This window comes from Lepeophtheirus salmonis, chromosome 4 (assembly GCF_016086655.4).
Source record: "Lepeophtheirus salmonis chromosome 4, UVic_Lsal_1.4, whole genome shotgun sequence".
Classification (NCBI taxonomy): domain Eukaryota; kingdom Metazoa; phylum Arthropoda; class Copepoda; order Siphonostomatoida; family Caligidae; genus Lepeophtheirus; species Lepeophtheirus salmonis.
The window spans coordinates 13,459,814-13,487,810 of record NC_052134.2 but is presented as its reverse complement, the minus strand read 5'-3'; the positions used below and the strand labels follow the sequence as shown (position 1 = coordinate 13,487,810).

The window sequence follows — 27,997 nt, the reverse complement described above, 5'->3', positions numbered from 1 at the left end:
TTTATTTACTTCAAAAAATTCCCGAATTGAATGTATCGTTTTAAAAAGTTGAAAATTGACGTTTTTATGGAAAAATGGGGAAAAAAAATGAAAAAAGTTAAATAATTAAACAAAAAATGACAGATATTTCAGTTAAACATCAACCTTTATTGGCCAATTTCTTTGCAAATCAATCTCCTAATAAATTTCAACAAACTTTTTTTTCAATTTACTAATCCCGTATTCCATTGGAAGTTCCTTTTTTTGCACCTGAAATAAACGAAATTGCAATTTTCACCGATTTTTATTTTTTGCCCATAACTTTTTTGATTTGGAATAAATTTAGAAAACATTGTTATTCGCATAGTTATTTTTCAAACGCCGATCTCTTTTTGAATTTTAACTCCAACCCCTATCTACCCTCCATGAGCTGCAATATATGGTTTTTATGTTTTGGGTATGGCATGATCCCCCCTTACCTGACCCTCAGCCCCCCAAATCGTCACCCCCGTCTTAGCCTTCCCATGCTCAAAAGAGGTACCCATGCAAAATTTCACCCTCCTAGGTGGTTCAACAGTGTGGAAAAGTTTAAATAGTGTTGGGGTTCGGTTTGGAAATCCTATACCGGTCTGAGATCGTTATATTTTTGTTGGACTGAATTAGTTTTGTCCAACAAAAAAGCTCGGTCTGAGCCGGTCTCATAAAAAAATTCGGTTTCAATCGGCCCAAATGAAAAGTTTAGTCTAGATCGGTCCAAACCAAAAAATCGGTCCAGTTAGGTCCCAAAAAAAAACCAGTCTAGACCGATTTTACAGATAAATTGTTTATAACGTGACATCATATGTTTTTTCAAGTACAATGACGGTATACGAAAGTTACACAGTCATTACTTGGATTAATTGTGATCCAACCGTCCCTTATATGTATACAGTATTTGTTCTAGAACTTATTGTATACTTTTGAGATTTTTTTGAAAAAGATAAATGACAGTTGATTTAGAAAAAAAAAATGGTCTCTCATAATATATGAGACCGAACATTAATCTGTCCATAAATTGAGACCGACCATTAATTGGTCCATAAAGTCAGACCGAATCAAAATCTGTCTACAAACTGAGACCGAAAAAAATCTGTTCATATGATCATAAGGGAAAATAATTTAAAGCAAATATACCGCACTAACCATGAAAATGAACTGTAAAATTGTTTTTCGTATATTAGAAATTGAAGGAATGAACTAATTTTAATAAATTGCACAAATAAAAATTCAGGAGAAAAATTGCAATTTTAATCTTTGTTCCAAGTTTGATCAAAATAAATAACTTTTGTCGTAATTCTGAGAACAAAAAAAATAAAAAACAGGAGAAAAAACATAAACTCCTTTAAACTTCTTTGGTAGAGGTAATATCCATAAAATCACTCAACTTTTTCTTCAGAATGCAAATTTATATTTCACAAGTTTTCTTTAATGTGCATCTTAATGGATATTCTCGTTATTTGTACCTATGTAAAATTAAGATGAATTGTTCATCTTTTCCCATTTTGCGCATAAATACTGCTACATATTTTAATTCTACTATGGTCAAATGATAAATTTCATGATTAAATGTACCCAAAAACTAAAGTCACCCTATGTAATACATTAAGTTGTTGGAGTAAATGTCCTCGAAGCCTGCTTACAAATAAATACTACATTATCAGGTTGTTAAAGTTTAATAACTTTAGTATTTTGATTAATTTATTTTTTTAAATTAATTCATAATTAGTTTACACCTCTTGTAGCAGTGTATTCAAATAGGCAATTGCACCAATTAACTATAATTAATTATTAAACAAATGTTTTAATACGATTATTTATTCAATATTGTTTGAATTAAATAGTTGTTAACCCAATATTTTTAATTCAATTTACAATACTTCTTCAAATAAGGCTAATTTGTTTAACATACCGTGGGGTCTATAAAAATCTTAATTTTAAACTTCAACAAGATATAATTTATTAATTAATAATATAATTTCAACAAAATGAATATTTCATATACATAGATGTGTGTCTGAGCTCTCATAATAATTTATTTAGCCGCCCTTAGTAGTAATTATGGTTTCTAGGGAGAGGCAGAAGTCCTGGCAGCCACTGTGGACGTAGTCATCTTTCATAGCGTCCCATTGCTGGCTGACAGTGGCTTTAGGGGCCTTGGTTTTTGGATGACAGACTCAATAGGCCTTCCTCTCGACATGTAATCAAAAGTTGCAATCGTGGGGGTTACCATCAGGGCTTTGGGGGGGCCCAAATTGTCAAAAAGAGTTAAAAAGAACTCAGAAGACTAATTCAAAAGAGTCTTGCAACTGAGGAGATGAGAGGATCTTTTCACCCATTTTTTTAATATTTCTCGGAGATCTCTTGTACGGGCCTCATGGAATTGGGGTATTGGCCTGGCCTATTTTCTTTGACTCCTTCGGATCCAGATGGCCTTTTTGACAGAGCCTTCTTCTTCTCCAACGTTTCCGACTTGCTGACGAGTAGACGGTGGTCTTGGAGACGCCCAACTGCTTGGAGTGTGCAAATGGAAATTCTTCGATCACGTTCAACCCCCATTTTCTCGACTTGTACGTCAACTAAAGAGGTCCAGGTTGCTTTGTTATGTAACCAATTGCTTATGCTTTAATATATAGAAATATGAACTAATTTCAATCACTCAACCTTCATTGATTATTGAATTAGTAAGTGTTCAGATTCAGATGTACCAGCCGATATTACAAGGTTTGCCAGTGCAACAGATGGTTTGTTAAAATCTGGACAATTAAAGAGAGGAATAAGAAAAATAAATGATATGAATTCATAATTCCTCCCATCAGCTGACAAATTATGGGTATTGCTTCCCCCTTCCAAAAAAAAAAAAATAATAATAACATAATCAATCGAAAAATGGCCTCAGAAAGTGATATAATTTCTGCTCGACTTTGCGTAGAACAAACACCAAAAGAAATCTTAAACTTGACTTAAGCTAGCAGAGACTATTGACCAGTTCCAAAAGTCCATAAATGACGATATTGACATCAAAATTAAGCTTGTACCCTGATGACTACACAGCACCAAACATGGGCTATGAGCTTGGGATTTGTTGCAAGCAATGGACTGGTGATTCAATTCATCTGATTCAAAACAGGGTAAAGGGTCAACGGTACTGTCTACGTTGATATTTTGATGATTTAAGGTATTCCCTGGATACGGAATTGATCTGTACGGGAATATTGTACTTCAACAAGATGGTGTAACAACACACAAAGCTAATTTCTAAAGAACTTTTTAAAAAAACAATTAAAAAGGGGTTTGCAATAAAGGAGATGGGGCTCTTTCAGAGCTGGTGTCAAAAGTGCACTCTGTACTCTCAAAGCCTCTTTCCGTCCACTTTTTTAATAACTATCTTGACAGTTTGGTATGAAATTCCGATATCTCTTATATGAATAAAAAATAAAAGTTCATCAAAAAATAAATTAAAAAATATATATATATACATAGATATCGCTAAATGGAATCCACATGCAGCCTCAATGATTTATTTTGATGCAAAATAAGTCAAAATTTCGAGGTTTTGTTTGCTTTTTTTTATTAATTTTTATCAAAAAAACTCTAAATTTTCCTTTTAATTTAATCATATTTAATTCTCTTTTTTTAAACTGTGTCAAGATTTATAAATTTAGATAAAAATGTAGGAAACTTACTTTGGTGACCTTTGACCCACTTTTTTTTAACAAAACCTCGAAAAAGCTAGTGACCCTTTGTTGCAAAGAAGCTAAATGGTTTTTGAGCAAACATTTTTCGAAAAGGCAATATATTTTATTCCATAACATAGGATGATTTTCGAAATATAGAAAGTCGAAGAGCTTATATCTACATAAAAGTGGATGCGTCTTAATATTTTCAAGCTTAAATCGAAGAATACCTTTTGTGGGTTTTTTTTGGGGTTTTTTTTTCGTCCTAAGTAATTTATTTTGGTTCAGTTTCGATTTGGGTATGGTGGAATGGAAATGTGAGTGCATTGGAAAGTGATTCAAGCAATAAAAGAAAGGGGTTAAGGCACGTATGCAATAATTAAACATAATTAAAGTAGTTTGACTTTATAATTATTTTTTGACGTGTAAAAAAATTATTTAGTTGAAATAGAATTAATTAAGTTAGTAGACATTGTAAGTAATAAACGATAAATTTCATTACAATTGTTAAGTATTGAAGAAAAAGGGTTGGAAAAAAAAAAAAAGTTTAAGATCCACTTATGCTGAAGAAATTATTAATATAATATATTAGATTAGTGATACATGTTTGACATATTGGTAGATGGAGAAAGATATTTATAGTAAAGGTACTTTTATCAAAAGACGACATCAAAGAAAAAAATATTATGGAAAATTTATTTTTAAGCTTTTTTTTACAATTACTACAAATAATTTTATACAAATTCTGATTATATTAGATTAGGCAATTTTCTCAAAAGTAATTTTTTCCAATTATAATTTTCTCCAGGGCAATTTTCCCCTGTCAATTTTATCTATGGTAGTTTTCCATGCACGATTTTGATGTTATGCTATGAGCCTCTGCCCCTCTCCCCATGATTACGGCCCTTTTTCTACACACATATTACATATATATTTTATCTGACTAACTAACTAATTCTTCCAAGTCTTGTATTATTGAACATTTATTGCATTTTAGACCTCAAAAGAAACCAAATAAATATCCCTTACTTAGTTACCTGTGCTCCGAAGATAAAAGGATATATGGCAAAATTTAATTATTGGAAAAAACAGTTTGCGAAAAAAAATCTTACATCATTTGAAAGTTTCATCACCTTTATCCGAATGCATTGATGGATCCACTGCCCATCCTGGAGGTCTTATTGTGGATTTTGAGAGATGATAGCATGAAATATTAAAGATGGATTATCCACTTTGGTTTGTAGACGTAGAAATTTCTGAACCACCAGATGAAAATGGTGAGTTGGCGGAAATGCTGTTGGACTTAAAAGAGAATGTAAAACTCAGAAGAAGAGCTGATGTCCTTGCCTACAACTTAATAAAAGACTCGCATCCAAATGTTTTCAAACATATAGAACCAATTATTATTTATTTCCCTACGACATGGGTGGTGGAGTATAGCTTTTACTAAGACTTGAATATCTTAGTATGTAAAAAACAAATAAATTTGACCTCAACAGCAGAGGGACGGAATGAGTTCATCAAAATTGATTACGATATCTTGTGTCAGAAACACCAAGATCAAGGTACTCACTAATCTCTTACCCACACTGGAAAATCAATACATGAGAAAAATATATATTTGTAAATATTATGTCTGTGTGTGAAGTTAAAGTTTATCCTCCTTGTGGTGAAATACAAATATTATAAGCACTTATGTTATCTAAGTAGTTTACCATGTTAAAAGAAAAAACTAGGTTTTTTCTCCTAAAAAATTAAGAATGTACATATTTATTCAGTTAACTGTGGAGAAAGAAGTAAAAATCAATCAATTTAATTGTTTTATCGATCAATGTTTTATTAATTTTTTTATTTTACATTAACTATAATTAAGTCGTTTATAGTAAATGTTTAAATGTGATTAAGTTCTGATGAAAATATGTAATTATGTTTATAAATCCTTCTATTTATCAGTCTTCAGAGTGAACTATTTTGTAAAACACATGATGAGAACATAAATTTAATTACATTTTGTGAGATGGCTCAAAATTCTCTGTGTACCACAAGAATTTCTATATAGACCACGTTGAGAAACACTGCTTTAAATAACTCAAGAATTAAGTAAAACTTGTCGATAAACAACATAATAGTGTGTCCTCTTTCAACAGTTATGAAGATATATACTAAGACAAACTCGCTAATCCTCTTCCTAATTGGCTATTTGATCTGTATTTAATATATATTAATTCATTTTTGGAATTTTTTTTGTGCATTTTCAAATCTACATCCAATACATTTAAAAAAAGCTTTGAGACAAGGGGAATCGATTTTGCTTTATGAAAAAAAATCAACTTATTAGCGAAAAAACAAACTTGCCCTCCAGAGCACAGGAATCGGCTCGGATTCCTAATGAAACATAGCCTAAGGTACGTACCTTAGAATTCTGTATCTTTCTCTGTTTTTAAATAAATATCCAGGTTATTTGTTTTAATTAGCGGGAAAAAATAATACCATAAAAAAAGTTACACTTTGTTTTTGCTACATAAATCAAGGTTTTTGTACATGCAGTTAAGTTGTTCCAGTCAAATACCAAAAATAAAACCAAAAATAAAAAACTGGATCTTCTTCGAAGCCGAGAAAATGTCATCTCAACGTATAAGCAAATTTCGGTCTGCCCACTGTTGGACTTAGGCAAGAAACCAACGGAGATTGGACAGGAATCTTAGGTTGGGTAGGAAAATGAAATTGAATCTGAAAGAAGTCAAGGAGGCTTCCCAGGCTTATTGGAGTGTTTAAAAGGTTGATCTAATCTAGAGGATTTTTATTTTTAAGAGTAAAATTCAAACAATAGGTTTTGTGAGGACATTTTTTTTACAAAATCATCTTAAAAAAGTGATTGGTAAAACTTTTATTCAATATGTGAGCCCTCAGCTCTAACAATTGCTTCAATACAGAGGCCTAAATTGACGTATAAATTTATGATTGATAAAAAATTAAATTAAATACTAAATAGAATCAACTTGTACATACAGGCCAATATTTTATAGACAAATTTAAGTCAATTAAAGTCTTAATATTCAAATTTTGTGGGATGAGTTAGGATAAACAAAAATTGCAGCAATAGTATAAAACCTTTCTTTGATTAGAGGGACTTATATGGTATCCGATGATGCCCTTTTCAAACCAAACCTGCCAATTTTTTATTTTTCTATTGTGGGGATCAACATGCTCAAAGGGTTAACAATAATAATTTGTTGATTAGAATTGACTACAATTTGTCGAGGAGAACAAATGTAATTCACACTCAACTTTGATAAAAGTTATTCTAAATGTTATATCTTTGTTTATTGGTGAAAACCCTTTTGCATCTCGGTAAATATTTGTCACATATCTATGACCATTTACAGATAATTTTGATTATTTCCCTTTGAGTATTCATATTAATATATTACTCATCTATCATTTTGGTACGTTACATATTTGCATTCGTGTAATAATATGTTCTTTTGAAGGTTCTATCTAATAATGGTTTTATAGCTAGATACTAATTAATTACTGTTATTAAAATACCTCATTCTACCAGAATCTGCAGTTTAGTTACCCATGTCCACTTGGTTTGGGGGGAAGAACCCAAAAACATCTCTAAAATGGCTCATGAAGTCGGCGAAATAGTTCGAATTCATGACAGAAGAATTGGAACTATTCATGCATTAATTAAATAATATTTTAAGAAGATTCAATACCCACAAAACCTACGAAATATGAACCTATAATCATGAATGAGTTGAATTAAATTGAGATAATTAAGTTATTAACACATTGATAATTATTATTTACATAGATATATGTATCAAGGAAAGGACATTTGTAACTGGATCTTTGGTATAGCGTCTGTAAGCTACATATTTTACCATAATTAAAATGACTATAATTACTGCAGATTGTATAAGTCAATTTGAACAATTTCACTGCCACTAAAGAGTAAACAAACAGACCTAATTATAATAAAAATCCATTATTTTTCAAAAAGATGGCTTTAGCAATGTGTATCTCATGTTATATAAGTGTGATCGGTTTAAAATAAATTCCGTTAAAAAGATAAGATTCCGTACTAAAAAAAACTAATACGACATTTTTGTGATTATTTGATTGAGTATGGCTTGAGCGGTCGTCAAAGATGGACACTAACCTTGAGAAATACGCCATATTTTACAATATGGCCAGAGGCAATGTCAATATTGTTCATGGCCCTGATAATGTAGCATCCAATCATGCGGTATTTTGATTTCCTCAATTATCTACAGTAATTTTGATGTTAAAGATTCACCATGCTCTGGAAGAATAATTGTCGAAAATGTGGATGAAATAATGGAAATCTTTTGATTGGCTGTAGCTTTTCTAATTGATTGAAAATGTTAAAAATAGTGTTTTTGATTTGATTTTAAATGTGAGTCTATGTTTGTGGTTCATTTTTTAAGAGTTTATTATGAAGGATGCGTCATATATAGAGGATATCCGCTTTAATATGTGCATTTAAGATACGGACTATAAAACATATATTATGGACTAAGAACCTAAATGTCGATTACTCAACATATTTAACATAAAGAAGTTCCCTTTCGCTTATGCAACAAATCGTTATTATCGCCAAAACTCAAGCTAAAGACACGGCACATAATGAAGTTGGTTGGATATTTATTTCATTTCAAATTGATTTTGTTAATTTAATTTGACAGCAAGTTCCACTTTAACTTCCTCATATTAATTTATTACGTTATATTTAGATATGACTGCTATGAATATTCTTCAATTGGAATAACTCCTGATTACATTGTTCAATGATCACTCGATGAAGACTAATTCACCTATAAAATAACATGTTAACATATACTTATAATTTATTTTTCGATTCTATAATATTTTTTTATATTTAAAAATCCTATCATGGATCACTCAACATGAGTGTTGATTAATCCATGATCATATTTATTATAAATATTGATACCTAATAGTAAATCAGTTCATAGATTTTAACTTCATTATTTTTCGCTGGGATGTTGAGTTTTTATTATTCTTGATTGAAGCGAGATTTATCTTATTTTTCATTTTGTGCTAATATAAAGTTTTTCTATATAATTTTTTAATTTATTTGATTTGATTTGTTTCGACTAGTGGCGAAAAAAAGCCCAATATTATGGACTCATGATAAAATATAATAAGACATTATGATAGAGTATAATAAAACAATTAGGTAAAAAATAATAAATAATACGATAACATGAAATGGAATAATGAGGTGTGGAATTAAAATAGATGTTGATTATTTTTTAAAAGTCTCTTAAAACTCCAAAGTGAAGACGTTTCATATCTGTATAGCTCGATTTAAAAAAAATTGTTGAAGGTAAAAGGAGACAAGAAATGGGGAGAATTAAAGGACATTGAAAATATTTGGCAATATTTAAGACAAGATAAAATAACCTCTAGAGATTTACAAAAAAAAAAAAGACGTTGAGGACATCAAAATATATAATATTTTGAAAACATGATATTTCTCATTCTGAAGCTTCATACAAGCTACATCTTCCATCAAATCTACTCCTATTTTTGTATCTAAACAATTTATATCAAATTTTTGTTTGAGCTCCGACAAATTTGAAAAATCATCTTTCCTCAAAAACAATCCGTTTTTTCTTATCAAATCACAAAACTGTACTTTTTCCTTACAAAAGTCCATCCCTAGTTATCTAATACACTATATATTGTAGTTTGGAGTGGGATTTTGTTGCCACATACTTAATGAATATTCATTCTAAACTCACATATGTGTTATTTTAGATTACATCCAAGGCAAGGCTTTGATTTGAATAAATATGTACAATGTTCATGCTTAGTGCTTAACCACACCCATGCTAACATTATATAATCACATTCGGAGCTACAAAAGGAAATTTTTTTCAACGGTTACCAAGGATTTTGACTCATTGTTATTAATTTCAAATAAATTAAAGGCATCATGTCAATCCAATGGAAGATGAGTTCTTTTATCTCAACGTTTAATTGTCTTATGTCGAGATTAAGTGAGGCTATGAATCATATCAAACAACAACATTTTAAAAACCCAGCTTCAAATGACTTAAAGATATGAGTATCTCTGCATATTACATATATTTAATCAACTCTTTTTTCTTTGAAGAAAAATATCTTTGAGATGGGCCAAGAAATATGTGGTTTTCTCTTCAATTTATAGGCGACTATTTTATTGTTTTATGATGGAAGTACGAATAAGGGGTTTGGGAGCCTATTTATACTGATTTCATGCTGACTATGAATAATGGTTTATATTTACAAATATGTGACATGATTGTACGCAGTTGATTTCCTTCACAACAAGCTCTGTTAAAACAATTTTTGATGTGGATAAACAGATATTAAAAGCCTCTCGTTATTAAATATTATCTATTTTAGAGCCTTGGATCTGTTCGTTCCTTTTTAAAAAAAAACAATCGTTTCGGCAATCATTTGTGAATTTATCTCAGTTTCACAGTACGTTACAGTGTGTCCGGCGAATCGAAGAAAAACTTTGGAAAGGTTTCGTTGACTTAATAAATAATTTTCCGATGTCATTTTAAGCCATATTTGACTTGAATTTCATGAAAAAAGCTTCAAATTGCAATATTTCTTTGCTCAAACACTGTTTCCTTTATAATAAATGATAAAAGAATAAATAAAAACAACTCTTGTATAACAAATTTCTTCATCCGAACAAGGACAACTGAGATGGAGGCCTAAATAAATCGTCTCCAAGGGTCTCATTACCAAGATCAAAAAGCTGAAGGACGAAGATAAGAGCCTAGAGAGGAAGCCTGGAGGTGGTGGATCGTTGCATCTGATGGGAAGATAATACCACCATACTGGTTACATAAGAGCATCCAAATCAGGACGGACGTCTAATTTGAGGTCAGGAAGATAGGGATCTTTCACATATTGCAAACCTCCTGTCATTTGAATCAAGGGAATCATCAAGAGGAAGGTCTGTGCCACCTCCCTTGTGGATGTCCTAAAGGCTGTCGTGGATTCGATTCGAACAGAAGAAGTGCTAATCACTTCTCCGTTAGTAATTAACCTGATGGAGTATTTATACTAGAAAAGACTCTCAGATTGACGAACTAGCATAATATGGAGCAATAGCATATATTTAATGGATTTTAACTCAAAATATGATATATTTTGAATTAAAAAACTCAAAGGGAACATCAATTTCAACCAAAAATAAAAACGACGTATGAATCTATATTTATATATTAAGTCGAAATATCCTTGAGGCAAAATGGTTTTAAAGCAAAATGTCTTGAGGTGAAAGGGTTTATGGCAAAAATTACCAGGCATCCTTGATATAGAGTGGGACTTGTGTTAACTTCCTTTATTTTATAGCTTATCGCAGCTAATTTAATTAAATGTTATGGTAGCTAAGCTTCTCTTCTCCAAAGTATTCTTGTCAAGGTTACCATGTTAATTTTTGGTTTCTTTTTTTAACATGTCCAAAATGCTAACGATAAGAAATCATTAATGTTACTTTCCGTAACACACATTCGTGATAACATATAATTAGGTCATCAATCACTAAAGAATAATAGCTTTAGAAAATAAAATAGCACTCTTCACAATGCTAATTAAAAAAAGCTACAACATGATTAGGATTTAAGGCCCTAATTGTACATGTAGTTGTCTGTTTTGACAGACATGTAATTTACATCTTATTGATTTTTTTATTTTTTTTTCAATACTTAATTTCAATCTCACTTTCCTACGTGCCTCTAAGTATATGCACGTAATTGTCAGTTGTTCATTTTTTGTATGTTCAAGGTGTTGTTGATATTTTCATTTTTAGCTGTATGAAGGTATTTAACCAAAAGGTTTTGGATGTTACATATTTTTTTTTTTTTTTTGAGAAAGAAATGCCTAACATTACTAATTAAGCAAAAGGCAATGTTTAACATAAGAGGCATTTACAATGATGGGCGTTACCTACTTTTAGCTTGTATATTGTAGATATTACGTAAAAGTTATTAGAAATCAGCATGGTATTGTTTACTTTTAAAGGTAAGAAAGTCAATTACGTCTAAAGGTACTTATAAATACGAATAACCCAATAGAAGTGGTGAGGGGTTTAAAATTTTACTATCATTATTTATATCCGTTATCAATTATCGTTGTACATTATGGATTATTTATATTTGAAAAGACTCATGAATGGACTAACAAGCTTAACATCAGATCAGAGAAGAGTAGGGATTTTAGATTTTTACTTTGTTATGATCGAGGATATTTCGAAGAAAGAGGAGGTCGCCTGTGGTGAAGAAAACTACTGAGAACATTTGGGGAGGCAATCAAAGGTCGGATCGTAGGAGAACATAGCGAAAAGAGAAGCGATGAAAACTGTAAAGCTCAGTACAGTTATAGTAATCTCGAATCTGAATAAAAATATGAGCTTTGTCTCTTCGTGAACTTTCTTTCATACACAAAGAATACAAAACAGGCTACGTTTCGTAGTCACTCAAGGGACTCGAATCCTCAGAGTTGTACATCTAGGAATGCGAGTGTATACCTTCAATGAATTTCAAGCCAAGTCATGAGTTAATTCTTGCAACGATTTTTGATTTGTATTTTTCAAGTATGATAAAATTACATTTCAAAATGTAACTTCAATTCCAATAATTGTCCATTGTGATTGTTAAATTCCATTAGTTAACTAATTTATTGAATAAATGTAATATACTAAATACTTAGTTACTTTAGAAACTTCTTTAAAAAAATATATTCGACACTTCATGTAAATATCTAATTTGATCAATTGCGGTACGTATGTTTGGGGGCTACTCTATGGGAAGAGTTCATGCTTTCAATTATTAGAGGTACCTTATATTTATCTTAACGGTGGTATACTTTAAATGCTAGTTTTGCTTGCTCATGCACTTATGAAACTGTTCTGTGAAATCTATCAAACTTATCAATTTTAACATATTCAACATAACATACAAAAACATTTGATTAAAAGGAGAGACAAATTAAAAACTAAAACCCACACATGATAAAAATAAAAGATCGTATTTATCTTTAATCGAAGGATAATTTATAACTGATATATTATTTATTAGCAATTCGTCCATTTGATCGAATCACTGTCGTACTTTTGTATCATTTAAAGTACTAGAACGGTAAAAGATTTGAACTACATGCTACTGTGTTGTGTTCATATATATAAAATGATCAATAATTTCGGGCAAGATGTCCGTTCGGCAAATTGTCCATTCTGTAAATTGCCCGTCTGTCAAAATGTTCTACGGCAAATTATCCTTCTACAAAAACCTTTTCGCCCAATTGTCCCAGAACCCACTCAACCAACGTCTGATACAGTATTAAACATGTTCGGTTTCTGTTTTGTTTCGTTTACGACACCGTTGTTGTTCCAGCCACAAATATAGTCAAACTAGCCGATGTTTACCTTTGTTTTGCCAAATTTGGTGGCATCTGCCCGAATTTTGTTTCGCTTCGTGGTTACATTTTTTGTAAGAATACCGTTTCAATGCTTCTGGGCGGAAGTCGTTGAGATTTAAAGAGTGTCCGTTCTGGACTCAAAAGCATCAATCATTCCGTATAGAGTGTTGAAGGAGTTTTCTTAATTGCTCAAATATTACACCAACCAGGAGATTTTCTTCTCGGATGAAGAATTTGCAGAATGATAGTAAGTTTACGAGTATATAATATATCAATCCTAGTTGCAATATATGACAATTTGTTGCACAAAAAAATAATTGAATGTACGTATATAATTTTTTTTGCAAGAATTGGGGTTGTACCTGGATTGCTTGCTCTAAAATGGATCGTTATATTTAAAAGGTTTGAAACCATTGGTATAGAAGAAGAGGAGCTTAGCTGTCATGACTTTTTATTAGATCAGCTTCAAGTAGATATGAGAAGAAGCAAATACACACTAATCCCACTCTGTATCAAACAAAAATAGGCGGGAATAACTCCTAAGGGGATCCTCAATTATACCCGGAGTTCAACAGGGACTTACAACTAGAATGTGCACTCGATACAGATAGTTTTAGCTCCGCAACAAACCCCCAGGGTTAGTTTCCGTCTTCTATGAGCACACACAAATGATCAATCCAGTTTTGTATATATCAATGATTGTTTGTATGTAATAGCAAAGGAAGTTCCCTCCTCCAATTGTTCATTCCAAAAAATGGTGGAGCAAAAAAATGGAACTTATTTTCATCGCTATGGATAACTAGTAATACTAATCGGACATGTTAAAAAAAGAAAACGAAAATCAATATAGTAATCCTGACAATTTGAAGAATTTTTGGAGAGAAGGCAGCTTAGTTATTATAAATTTTAATGAAACCATTTACAAACGTCTGGGACGTCCGAGATGAAGAGAAGGAAATAAACTAGAACTAGATATACATACTCCGATGTCGGTCTTCAATTCACCTCTGAGCCCAACAAAGAGCTACAAATATAACTCTGGAACAAATCCTCAGAATTATTACGAGTCTTAGTTCGATCTCGTGTCATTTAGCTCGAATCTAAGTCAATCTATAACGGGCTTACAAATTTAACTTTTCGTGCAATTATCTCTCCTCCAAACAAGAAACATTTAAAAACACTGAACCTCTTTATTTTCAAAAGGGAAATTGTTGTGGCTTGAAGATTATTATGTGCTGAGTTCATAAAAATTAATCATCATTTTGCTAACACGTGGGTACGTGTAGAATGTACATTGTAAACGTATGATAGATGTGAAATCCCACTTTCTTTTGAAATCCTCGAGCACAAAAAATCTTGATTCGGACTCGTTCCAAATGACTGGTAATAACTATTCTTAATATTTATGGCATAACCTACATGATAATTAAAGGAGATGCCACTTTGGGGACTAAAAGCTGATATTTTTACGAGGGCCGTAGTAAAACCTGTATTGATCATGATACAATATTTAGGTATTGAACGATATTATTCAAATACGTGATGAAATCAAGTGTATTTTGGGCATGTTAGAAAAAATAAACCGAAAATCAATATGGTAATCGTGAGAATGAGACTGGAAAGTTTCGGAGGAGAGCAGCTAATCTGTCATGACGTTTCATTAAATCCACAATAACCAGCTGCGATGAAGGGTATGTAATTACCGACTAGTTCATTATAATTTAAACATTTTGAATTTAATACTTCAACAAGATATAATTTAATAATTAACAACTGAATTTGAACAGTGTTGATGAGCTCTGTAGCCTTGAAACTTTTAAGCACCCTTTTAACTAAGTAATAAGCTATATTAAACTTATGGTCCGTTGCCAAAAGGACCGGAATACCATTTTTTTGTTGATCCCTTTTAATTCATCTTTAAAGGTAGTGGATAAATAATATGTATGACATTTGTAGTCGTGGATTACTTAAGGAAATAAATAGTAGTTGATATATATGACATTTTTAGCCTAACTACCAGATGATTTTGAGGTTTTTTTCTGTTTCTATTTGAAGGAAAGGTTGCCCGTGACATTAAATGTAGTCACTTGGTCAATTCAAATCCTCTTTTTTTTCTCTTCTATTTTAATATGACTTTCACGATCGATTGTATTGTTATTTCTTTGATTAGATCTATGCATATTCAGAAATGACCTACTTTCAACATAGATACAAGCACACAGACTTTTCTTAATTAATATAAATATTAAAAAAAGATTCAGACTATTTGTGGACCATCAACATTTCCTTAATTTATTCTTTTTTTTTTGTTTTGCTCAATAGGATTACTTTAGATAAAAAATGTCAATTAAAAATGTTTTATGCCAAATAAATAAATATTCTTTATTTGAATCTTAATTGACTAAATAATGAATTATTGTCTTCTTCCTAATTTTGACTGAAATGCTTGACATTAAAGAACCTCCTAGTGACTATATTTTGATTTCCAAAAAAAAGAAAACTTGACCCAATCTGTACCATTTATATTTATGATGTTTTAAGAAGTGTAAAATATTTAGAGATTTTGATACTCGTTTTTTTTTTTTTTAATAAAATATATTTTGGATCTTGTTTTTTTTTTCTTCTGTAAAATATACTTGTTTATTTTCATATTGTCTATATTATTTTGGTTTTAATGTTCCTTTTTTTAGAAAAGGCAATGGTCATTTGTTTTTCCAACAAAAAAAAAAAGACTTAATTTATAAAAAAAAGAGTCTATGGCAGGAAGTAAAAAGAGGAGAGGAAAACAGTGCAAACTCATTTCTTGTGTTTGTTTTTTAATCCCATTTCTTTTTGAGTCATTAATATATTGACAAAAAGTTATCTATGAAACTTAATAATGATATATATCATTTGTATGTATTTAAAATGGGGTGTTCTATAAGGAAAATAAAATAGTATGTGAATAAAAAAGAAAAAGAAAGACTGAACAAAATAGTGTCAAGGTAATACAAAATACAATTTGAGTGATCGTACCGACGGTTGGACAAGACAGACATATTTGTACAAAACACACAAGCAATCATACTCTATGACGTCACTATTAAAAAGTGTATGGAAGTCAAACATCAGTCGTACATGTGTTATTGTATAACCTCTCTATTATCCTTGGATAGTGCTAATTAATCCCTCCCTTCAAAGAATCTTGTTGATCTTACAGCTGATTATAAAGAATATCAATATTATAGGTTTAGTTCAACTCTATTTTCGTTGAACACAGCCAAGAGGTCCAACCTTTGATCTACGAGTCTTTCGAGGACCCGAGGGATCTCGGAGGTATTTTTGTTGCAAATAAAAATTTGTTTTCAAACACAATTTTCTCTCTAATTAGTTGTCAGATTAAACAATAAAAGCAGATTATGAAAGTGTTATGGATTCTGATTTATTTTATTCATTAAAATTCCTATCTGGCGAGTTTGGAGGCCAAAATTGTCTTCGAGAATACTTTTTTTTTTCGGTGTGGCATTGCCAAATGTAAGGCCTCCCATTTGCAACCATGCCAATCCCGGGTTTCTCCTTCATATACAGCACGTCTAAGTATGTATCAGTGTTGACCTTGAGGCCTTGGGGCAACACATGACATGGTCTTTGGGGCTAACCACCCCAAACAACATGACAGGGACTGGAAACTTTGTCTGCTTGATGAAAGGCACATCCTTGGGACAGACGGTCAAACACCTGTTGTTCTGGTTGTTGACCTTATGTTCCTGAAAAAAGTTTTTCTCTCAAAGAAAAATCATAGCACGTCTCGATAAATTGGATATTTAACGTTTTGAGGAGATTTTGGGAGTTCTTTAAGCGTTTTGTTTTAACTTTTTCGTCAAGACCTCCCCCTTTTTCATCTGATATAAGTAGTAACGAAGGTTTTTGTGAATGCAGAGCTGGATCAGCGACTCTGACACCCTAATTTCTCGAGCAATCCCCCTGATGTAATTCCCTGGGTCCTCATTAATGAGATGCCATCAAAAGCCACTCCACCATGGACACAAAAACGTTAAAAACTCTTCATTTCGCCCTTTCACCGGCTTCACTATATCTTTCAGCATACAACAGTCCTAAAATAGCTGATGTAAGGTATCCAAGGCTATGCCACATAACGTACTCTTTCTATTTACTTCTTTATACTCGGATTTATTCACAATGTGTGACCAGGTTGTCCTCCCATAGCGGAATCCATCTTTCTTTAAAGCTCATAAAAGGATTCCCAAAAAGCTCAGACGAGCTTAAGTTAAATTATAGAAGTAAATTCAGGAAAAGAAAGATATTAAAAAAAATAAAGTGACATAATCTGTTGTTTCTAAAAAGCGACATTTAGCGAGAGGGAGGGATATTTCTCCCAAATCCAAGGAAATCTCATAATGTTAACAGATCACGCGTTCCACCATTTTGTATTGTAGCACAGTTCTAGGCTTGGGGGTTTTAGGTCACTTTGTTGAATACCATTTTGACAAGTGGTAACTTAGCAAATGACCACATTTCCACAAAAAAACAACTATATATATATATTTTGATACACAATACTATGTAATTATAATTCCCCTTCATTTAACTTCAATTTTAAAAGATGAAATTTTAAATTACTTACAACAAATTTACATCAAATTCTAATGATTAAGTGTTCATCAATTAATTATCGTCCTTGATTCTACAAATCACAAGATGGTTTTGTCATTGACTAGAAACCTACACTACACAAGGGGCAAAAGTCCCTCTGAAAAGTAGTACGAAAAATAGTCACCCACGAAATACTTTCTTGGGTGATGACCACAAAATATTTTGCAAAGTAACATCGTGATTGTTGGGCGATTGTTTTGAGTTTTGTTGCAAATGTTCTAATAGCTGTTTGTGCCAAATTTTGAGACATCTTCATAATGAAATGAATGAGTTATAAATAGTGTCGAACCAGTGGGCCGCAACGCACAAATGTAGCAATTAATTACGTGATATTAAATTTGATTTGTAAATTACTTTTTCAGAAAATAGAAGACAAGTTAAGCTTCTGATCACAAATAGTAATCAATGAGGAATCCTTAAGGAGGCCATGGGCCAAAAGATTGGATACCTTTTCTAGTGGCACAAGTTTAATCATTTTCAATTCGGAGTGACATTGGTGCAAAATCACGGAGGTGAACAGAACAGAGCAAGCTGAGGCAGTTGGAAAGAGCAAAGAAGATTTTAAATTTTCTCAAGACCAACAAAAATACAGGCAAAGTTTTGCTCTTTTCTCATGAAAAAAAGTCCACTGTTGATGTCATTGTGAATAAGCAGAACAGCCGTTACATTGGAACAGAACATCCAGAGAATGTGTCAGCTTCAGCTTTTCTTCAGAGCAGAAAATACAGTGGAAAACAGGTGAAGTAACCCCTCCCATTTTCGTGGAGAGGAAGGAACAGCTCATTGTAGATACTTATATAGAACTTCTGGATTTGAATGTGCTACCTTGGGCCAGAGAAACGTTCGGGAACAACTTTGTCTCCACTCATGAGGGAGCTCCCTGTCATCGCCTCGCTAAGACACAGGCCTTCCTGAGGGAGTACTATCCTGACTTTTGGGACTACAGAATGTGACCATCCTCCTCTCCAGACGTGAACCCTTTGGACTACTCTATCTAAGCACGTCTGGAGAAGAGGGGATTTGCTACTCCTCAGCGGAGTGTCCAGTCTCTAGAAGCTTCCATGAAGAAGGAGTTGGCCAAACTCTAGTCTGACTACATGGTCAAGGTCTGCAAGGGGGTTAGGGATTGTAATGAGGCAATTATAAGAGTTGAGGGATCACATATAGTATTAAAGTTCTACCGTGATCTATTTCAGATGATGTCTCGTTCTGTAAAAACCTGTTATCTCTCGTAAAAAGTGTAAGATGGGATGACATATTTTACAACAAAGGATTGTGGAAACAGGGATGTATGAACCTGTTAATAAGCAGACTTTGATGTTCAAATACAACGAAAAATGTGTAAATAAAGATCATTTTGATCTATAGTTAATTTACAACATTTTTGTATTGATTAAAAATATACATTTCTCACTTTTTTGTATAGTTTGTAGCATTTTTATGATGCTACAATCTGCGGTAAGTAAATATGTGATAGGTTCACACAAAAACAATCTTGAAGAATAAGAGATTTTACGTCATAAATGTATAGCGTACATACATCCCCATATTTTATACATATATTTTGGTCAATTATAAGCTTTGAAAGGAAATGTCTGGGATTATTTGGGATATTTACTATAGTTTAAAACATTAATTTGATTAATGTACCAAAATATCCAGCGCCACTGCGATGAGGCTACCTAGGAGGAGGGCGTAAGTGCTGAAACAACGCTACACTCAACTAAAAACTATGTAGATAATGTGCCTTAAGGAACAGGGAACAAAAAATCGAAAAATGATAGGGGTAGGGAAGTTATGTGGAAAGAACTACGGGACTTATGAATCACTCTTAAGAGGAACAGGACCAATTTTAGGAACCATATCAGGGGTGTCCGCAGGATTATATTTTAGAGAGGCTTGCTTTTAAAAAAATTGAATCCTACACTTTTAATAAAATATTTTTATACAATACTGTAACAAAATTTCAGAATAAAATGAAACGTAGAATTTTTACATTATGAAATATATATGATGATTTTGTTAAATAAATGTCGTCACAAAACCTCTCGTGTAAATATATATATATATATACCGGTAGTTGCCTAAATATACGGACTATTTGTGGAAAATAATTAAATGTCTAATAAAATTCGTATGACGAATTTTTTTTGAGAATTATATAATAGAGAATTTATTCTGGTATAAAATTTAATATAGTTACTGAATATAACCGCCATCAGCTCCTATGACACTCTCCAAGCGCCCGCAGGAAGGCCTTGCACACATTGATGATGTAATGGGCTTCCATGGCTGCCCATTGCTCATTAACGCTGGCCTTCAACGAGTCCAAATTCGGGTGGCGGAAAGCACAGGCCTTTTTCTCAATTTGCCACCACACACTGTAGTCTAGGGGATTCAAATCAGGTGATTGAGGTGGCCAATAGTTTTTGTTCCAAAATGGCATGTTGGCAGCGAGCCAATCCTGAGTCATTCCAGAGTTATGGCAGGTCTTTCAGATCTTTTCCCTCCTTGACAAGCTTCTGGACCTTGAACACAATAGTCCTGGATAGTCCAGTGTCCTTGATTATCTCCTTGACAGACCTACTGTAACGGAGGAGAGTAGCAACCATATGACGTTTGACCTCGTCATTCATCGTAAACCACTTTGTTTGATGCGAGTAAGAATAACAAAAGCAAAGCCAAAAGATTTACCGAGTTACTTGTGGTGGAATTTTGTACTTCCGGTCACGGAACCTCGAGATATAAGTGTTTAAAAATTAGTCCGCGTATTTATGCAACTACCGGTATATTTGTAAGTCATTTTAAAAATTGATGAGAACTAATATGACAATGATAGAACTGGAGAAGTTATGACACTAATATCAGTTCTTATGATTAACTTTTTCGACTAACTAACAGATGATTTCGGGCCTTTTTCCATTTCTTTCTTGAGGAAAGGTTGGGTGATAAACTAAATGTAGCGACGCGTGTGATAAAAGAAGCAGAATCATCTACAGCTGAGAATAAAATAGTAAGATAAGGCTCTGTTTATACTTTTAAAGTTATCTCCTCAATAGTTCACTGTTCAGACTGCCTACTAGAAAAATATCTCACGCGATTTTTAGGTCACATTTTCTACAACTCTATTATGGCATCTAGTATAGATCCAATTCGAAGATTAACTTTTAAAACAATTTATTTTCTTAATAAATGGGCTAATCATGTACTGTCCTCATTGCAACTCTTCAACCAATTTATGGAATTTCTACAGCACCATTGAAATTCTGTATAAACGCACTATTTTATATTCCATTTTTTGATGATTTTGAATTGCTTTAGCTACCGCGGCTAATAGAGTAAAAGTACTTTTAAGTACACTCCTTTAGATTTTGGGAATTTGATGCGTACATTCCTTTGGATTCAAATGTCATTTATCTTGGTGTTAAGGTATTTTAGTACATAATATGTAAAGGACATAAGCTTATATTTTAAGATGTAAAAACTATGTAAAAAAATGACTTAATAATTGCTGAGGATGACACTTTAATATTTTGTCTAACAATGATATGTTTAAGACTACTTCACTTCGTTACTTTTATAGTATCTTGTAACCTTTATACTTTGTAAAGAAGAAACAAAATCCAGGGCCCAAAAACAATTTGCATTTGGCCAATTCTATGGATTCATATAGCGTTTTCACTGACATATAAAATCACGCCATAGTTGAAAGAGACACCATCTTGGGGTTCATAGTTAATATTTTTATAAATAAGGGGAAAAAATTATAAAAAAGTTAAATATTTAGAACATTTTATCAAATAGCTTTAATAATAAAGATAGACTGAATACCTGCAGTAAATACTACTTGATGCCAATAACAAACACTGATATTTCAATTAAATCAAAGTAATGGATGGATTTGTATAATTATATTTGTTTAATCGCGTAAGGATGAGAAAAGTACAATCATTTGAGAAAAATATCTTATTTTTTCTATTGTTAATAATAATTTATTGTCTGCAATATTGAAATAAGATGATATAAAGATGCCTTAACGGACTTTTAATAAATAGGGTGATCCATAAGTCTTAGGACTATTTGGACTGGCAAGAAAGTACACAAATATTTTTTTATCGATACATCTTATCTTTACACCATTTGCGGCAACTACATTTCTCAGACGCTTCGAAACTACAGATGGTCTACTCCAACAAGTTATCCCATGCAGACACTATGGCAGCCTTCAAGTTGTCGTTTTAGGAAGTCACACTAACCTCCCTCTCCAGAGATGTACATTACGTTGAGGCCTGGAGAAGAAGGAGGTCACATGTACTTACTCCAAAAGAGAGCAAAAGTGGTTTGGTACCACTCTTTCATAGACTTTGTAGTATGTGAACGTACTCCATCCTGGTGAAAGTAGTAAGACCCTTCCTACTGTTGTACTGAGATCCAGGGAAGTGCATGGGATTGTAACATGTCCTAATAGACAGGCTGATTGACCTTCACACCCTCGGGAATGAAGATCATGAGCGTCTTCCGCCACAGAAGGTGGCACCCTAACCCCCAGACCATAATTGAGGCTGGCTTTGGCCCAGAACAAGCTGTACTCTTTCAGTGGAATGTCCACCCGATCGTTGTGGGTGTTGTAAGCCAGCTCCTCTGTGAATATGTTCTCGTCAGTTCAAATGATTGAAATGAATTGATAAATTTCAGAAGCAAATTCGCTCGGATCAGCTTCTTGGCCATTGCACCCTTGCTGAGAAGCTGCCGCTTTCATACGACGATACTGATTCATCCTAAGGTATCGTGTCTTTGACACATTGAGGTCTTCAGGGCCTTGATAATGTCCCTAGAGCTGTTTCCTTCCAAATGAAGAAAATGATGTGGCGCTTCGGGGCCATGATGTAGTCGTTAGAGGCTCAAGAAAAGGTTTTAGAAAAAAGTTTATTTAACAACAAACAAAGATCGAAGTTGCGTAAATCATATGCAACAAACACTTTTTTTTTTTTTTTAAAGTACACCTTTAGGACAAATGTTAAGCTGAAGTTTTTGTCCTCAGACTTTTGGTCATCCTGTATATGTATTAGGGTCAACTATATTATAAAACTAAACAATAAAGGTATAATATTTAGAGGGACAGTAAGTCTATTTAAGTTGTTCTTTTGTTCGTTCGATTTTGACATCCAATGGTTGATTATTTTCCTTTATATGAATGAAAAAGGGTTTCATTGTAAGTAAAATTGGTATTAATAATTAATTGGTAATAATTGTTTAGAGCTCTTAAGAAGATATAATTCGAATTTTATCAATTAATAACCTTCCAGAAAACTGATAAATGGAGGCAAAAAGATTCAGTGTTAATTTTTATCTCAATGAGATACCATCATGACATAGTATTAATTCTATTTACAACTTTGAGCTATAAAATGTAATAAGGGTAGACTTTTGGATATATTATCCTAATTTTTTTTTAAAAACCATGATAAAAACAAAGTAAAAATTGTTTAGAATCTCTACAGATAACTTTATCCAAATATTCTTTTTTTTTTCGTTATTCACTATCAAGTATTTACATCACATAATGAAAAGCCAAAAATAAAAGACTTTTAAAAACTTAAAAACAACGAAAATTTATGGTCTTTGCCAAAAAGATCAGAGTCTCATAAATAAAAAAATATGTCATTTGTTCAGTGTCTATATGGTATATTCCACTAACAGAATTATTTCACGCTAAAACAGCCAGGGATGTCAAAATGACCTCCCTGGTTTTTTAATAAGGAATAAATAAAAAATCATTTTTCAGATTGAGTTGTAATTTTATTACTTAAATATATATATATAAATATTGATGCAGAAAATACAGGGTGAGGAAGCTTTCTGTGCCAGGAAAAGGATTTTTTTGTTCAAACATAAATTTATCTCCAACCAGTAATCAGATTGTGTGAGCCTGATGGATTTGGATTTATTTTATTGAATAAAGTCGCCAACAGTCTTAATACAAGGGCAAAGTCTCCTCAAACAGGGCTTCGTTACATGTCCCCATAATCAATTCTAGAAATCCTTCTTTATCCGAATGATAAGTTTAGTTTAGTATTGTAGTAGGTTCGCTTGATTTGTAGTTCAATCGCCCAAAGTCCCACGAATTCAGATCCGACGAGTTTGGAGGTCAAAATTCCGGCGAGATAAAAATGTCTTGGAGTCATTTGATAGTTTTTCGAGGTGTGACAGTGAGCCAAGTCCTTTAGAGGCCTCAAATTCCCTCTTAAACTTGCAAATCAATGTCACACTGAGTCCTAAAGTTCGAACAGTAGTTATGTTGTCGCTACCAGTGTGGATTCCAAGGAGGATTCTGTACCTTTTCCAAATATTATGGACAACGAATTCGTCAATTGATTTCATTTTTTCAACTGTTGCAGATTTGAACAAGCTATCTAACAAACAAAAACAAACAGCTGCCTATGGATGCGTGTTTGCCCTAGAGAGCGTTCCAAAATGGCGGCATAAATAACTTGCCCTCACTGTATGTCCTGCCAGGATATAAAAATAAAAGGAACAGAAAATGTGCGTGATAACCCTCACACATGGAAGAATGTTTTGGAGAAGATCATCTTCGCTGTCCTGACATTTTATTAAATCAGCTACAAGCGGCTGTGAGAGGAAGAAAATAAATACAAATTCTACTCTGTATCGAACAAAGACTCAGATGACTCTCCTTAATTATATTCTCAGTCTCCAAGGAGTTATCCATATATCTACTGTTGTAAACCTTAAGCATTTTATTGCGTGCGAATTCTGTTGTTTTTGGTAATTTGAATCTTGTGTTTTCTTTTCTAAAGCTATTATCATTAAATGTTCATTCTCGAGGAGAAAATTTGAAAACATATTAGGCAGGAATTACTATCATGTCGATCCTCAATCCTACTCTGAGTTCCACAAAGACCAATACTTATAACTCCAGAGATAACACTCATTGTTAATCTCTGTCTATCAAGAATTAAATATTAATGACAACCATTTATTAATGACATCAAGATGACATCAATCGGTCTGCCGATATGAAACGCTACCGTGTTTGTTCCAAACTTAATATTAACCCTATAATCCTATACGTCTTCACATGGCTATTTAAACAGTTTGACAATTTTTGGGCTCACAAACTTTATGGATGTAATTGAAACAATATTATAATAAATGGATCATTCAACAGAGGGAAAATTGCAAATTTCTTTGTTATGACCTGACACAGTATTGATAAATATATTGCCTTATCGAAAAAGTGATAAAATTGCGTGTTTTTTGATAAATTACCATTTAAATATAGAAGTATTGTTTTATCGAGATAATAATTAATTTAAAAAAGAATAAACATAAGTAAGAACAGGCATTTAGTTACTTTGAATTTCAAGAAATTATCAATTTCCAACCCAAAAGGATCAGACTCCCTCCCCCACCAATCAAAAATCCTAAACTAAGATAAATCAATTTTTTTGATCAAATAGAGAAGAAAAAAGATTGGATTGGCTTTAAAGTCTCATTTAGGGATATAGTCAGAGGGCTTAAGAATAGGATGTTAGACTATTTCTTATTATTGTTCAAGTACAGAAGGATTACCAACTTACTTACACTGTAAGACCTATGTTAGAACATCGGTTGAGAGAATATATTTCCTTTTGTTCGAGAGTACTCATAAAGTTAATATAAAATACCATTTTATTCCAAAAAAAAATTCTAAGTTTAAATTGATCCTTGAGCTTAAGGATTTTAACACCGTCTTAACTGAAGATGAAAGTATTTGTTTTGCTGCAAAAGTACAATTTCTGAAATAATCAAGGTTGATCTTATCTTGTGGTACACATTCATATATTCAAGAGTAAAATTTAAACAAGAGATTTTGTCAGAACATTTATTTAACAAAATCATTTGAAAATAGTACTTGGCTCAACTTTTATTGAATGTAATATATGTAATGTAGACTTTTTGCAATACGAGACCTTGATCTCTTGTAGGCCTTGGCTATGTAATCAGACTTGTGCTTGGTCCAGTTTTCCTTGGTTGAAGCCTCCAGAGACTGGACACTCCTGATAAGAGTAGCACACACCCTCTTCTCCAGACGCGCCTCTAAATAGTGTAGTCCACATGGGATCTTGTCCTGAGAGGAGGTTGGGCACATGTTGAGGTTCCAAAAGTTTGGAAAGTGGTCTCTTAAGAAATCCTGTATCTTAGCTCCACGATGACACGGAGGTACGTTTTGAGTGCCAAAAAAGTTGTCCCCAAATTTTATCCGGCCCAAGATAGCACTTAATTATTTAGAAGTTTGTGAAGGCATCTTCAATGAGACGATCCTTCCTCGTCACAAAAATGGGAGTGCAGACTCCACAACGCCCAACATGGTTCCGGCTGCATTTATTGTTCTGAAGACATGTCTCACTAAAGCTTAGACATTGTCTGGTTGTTTTATTGGGGTGTAAGGGTGGTCCTACTTATTTACAGTGGCATCAACGGTGAAAAAAATTTTATCAAGAAAGAGCAAAACCGTGCCAGAAATTTTGTTAGCCTTGAGAAAATTAAGAGTCTTGTTTGTTCTTTCTAACCGTTTCAGCTTGTTTTGATCAGAGATAAGATGCCTTGTAGACTTCCTCAATGATGTTGTACCAATGGTCATTTATTTTGCCATTCCGTATTAATAATAATAACGCTTCTTATAAACTTATAAAAGTACAGTTACCCTCTTTCCCGATAATATCCTTACTATAATATTACAAAAATAATGCACAAGAACTAAGATTAATGTTTGGTTAAGAAAATAAGCTGAAATATATTTATACATTATTAAGACATTTGTGCTGTTGACAAGTGGAACCAATAAAATAATTAATATAAAATAACCCAACTATTTCGTTGGTTGATTTATATATTGCATCATTGTTTAATTCAAAATTAACTCCATAATGTATTTTAAAAAGAAATATAATTAATAAAAAAATAAAACCATATTGATGGCCTATCAAGACTTTTTAGGAAATGCAATCTTTTAAAAATAAAATGAAAAACTTATCAAAACAAAGATATATAAAGAAAAGTTTATGACTGGTTTTAATGGTCACTTATTTTATGCAAAAAATGTTTTCTTATCGTACAAAGTCACCATTTAAAAGGCACAATCGAAACTTCAACAGATATTTAATATTAAGACGTTGCTACTGCCACTTTGAAAATTATTTATTATTTTGTTAGGAAAAAACACTTTTTTGTTTGATGATTTATAAGTTGGGATTTTTCTCGTGTCCAAATAATGTCTGTTTTGGAAATAAAATCTTTTAATACATTTTTTTACATATTTATATAATTAAAAAATATAAAGTCCAAGAATGGAACTATTATAGGGACTTTTAGTTTTTACAAAAAAATTCCTATAAATAGAGGACACTCTTGAAAGGAACTCCAATCTTTGACATTATATATGTGTATTTAAAATTTTATGATTTATGTTTCATGATTTATAAATGAGAATGTTGTGTTTTCTTGACAACGGGCTCCACAATATTTATTACGTGATATCAACTGAATTAATTATTCAACCTAGGGGTACTTACCTTATGAAAGATTCCTTGATCCGTTGGATTTACTTCAAACACTTTTTTTCGAAATAACATGATGATTTTATTTTTGTTCGAGAATGATTGTTAATCCTACAATGATTGTCAAATTAAACTAAATTGTCTTTTGGAAAGATGAGTAGTCTTTTGATTATCACATTTTTCAAAAAAAAAAAAAAAAAAAAAATCAACTTACACATGGTCGCTTTTTTTTTTATTATTGCTATTTAAGCGTAGAGTTGGTTTGTTTGATAAAGTATTATATTCGTAAAATAAAAAAAGACAAATACGTTCAGTGTGTTTAAAAGTGTTGCGCGAACGTTCAAAAAAATTGTTAATGAAAATTAGAAACGAGTGCTCTTTTTGTTTTGTTTCCACCGTCTATGTGAAGAGGAGGAGTACCTTATAATCCGGGTGTGGATGGTGTTATACTATGCTACTAAGTGATTTTAAGGGTATATTCCCATTATTTTATAGTTTGAGTCTACAACCATATAATAGGGGTCGGCAAAATATGTTAAGTTTTTTAGCAAAATATATTGTCAATATACCACGAAAAATGCATAAATGTGTGACAAATGCCAAAACCCCAAGTGGAAC

The 27,997-nt window shown here is 32.3% G+C and overlaps 1 protein-coding gene across 1 annotated transcript in view; it reads right to left on the bottom strand.

The window, feature by feature from the left end:
- LOC121115605 (facilitated trehalose transporter Tret1) overlaps window positions 1-27,708 on the bottom strand; it is a 67,679-nt gene extending 39,971 nt beyond the window's left edge. Inside the window, exon 1 of the mRNA XM_040709681.2 lies at window positions 27,395-27,708. Coding sequence (XP_040565615.1) covers window positions 27,395-27,454 — 60 coding nt within the window. The 5' untranslated portion in view covers window positions 27,455-27,708. The remainder of the gene's footprint in view (window positions 1-27,394) is intronic.
- Between the last annotated feature and the right edge of the window lie 289 nt (window positions 27,709-27,997).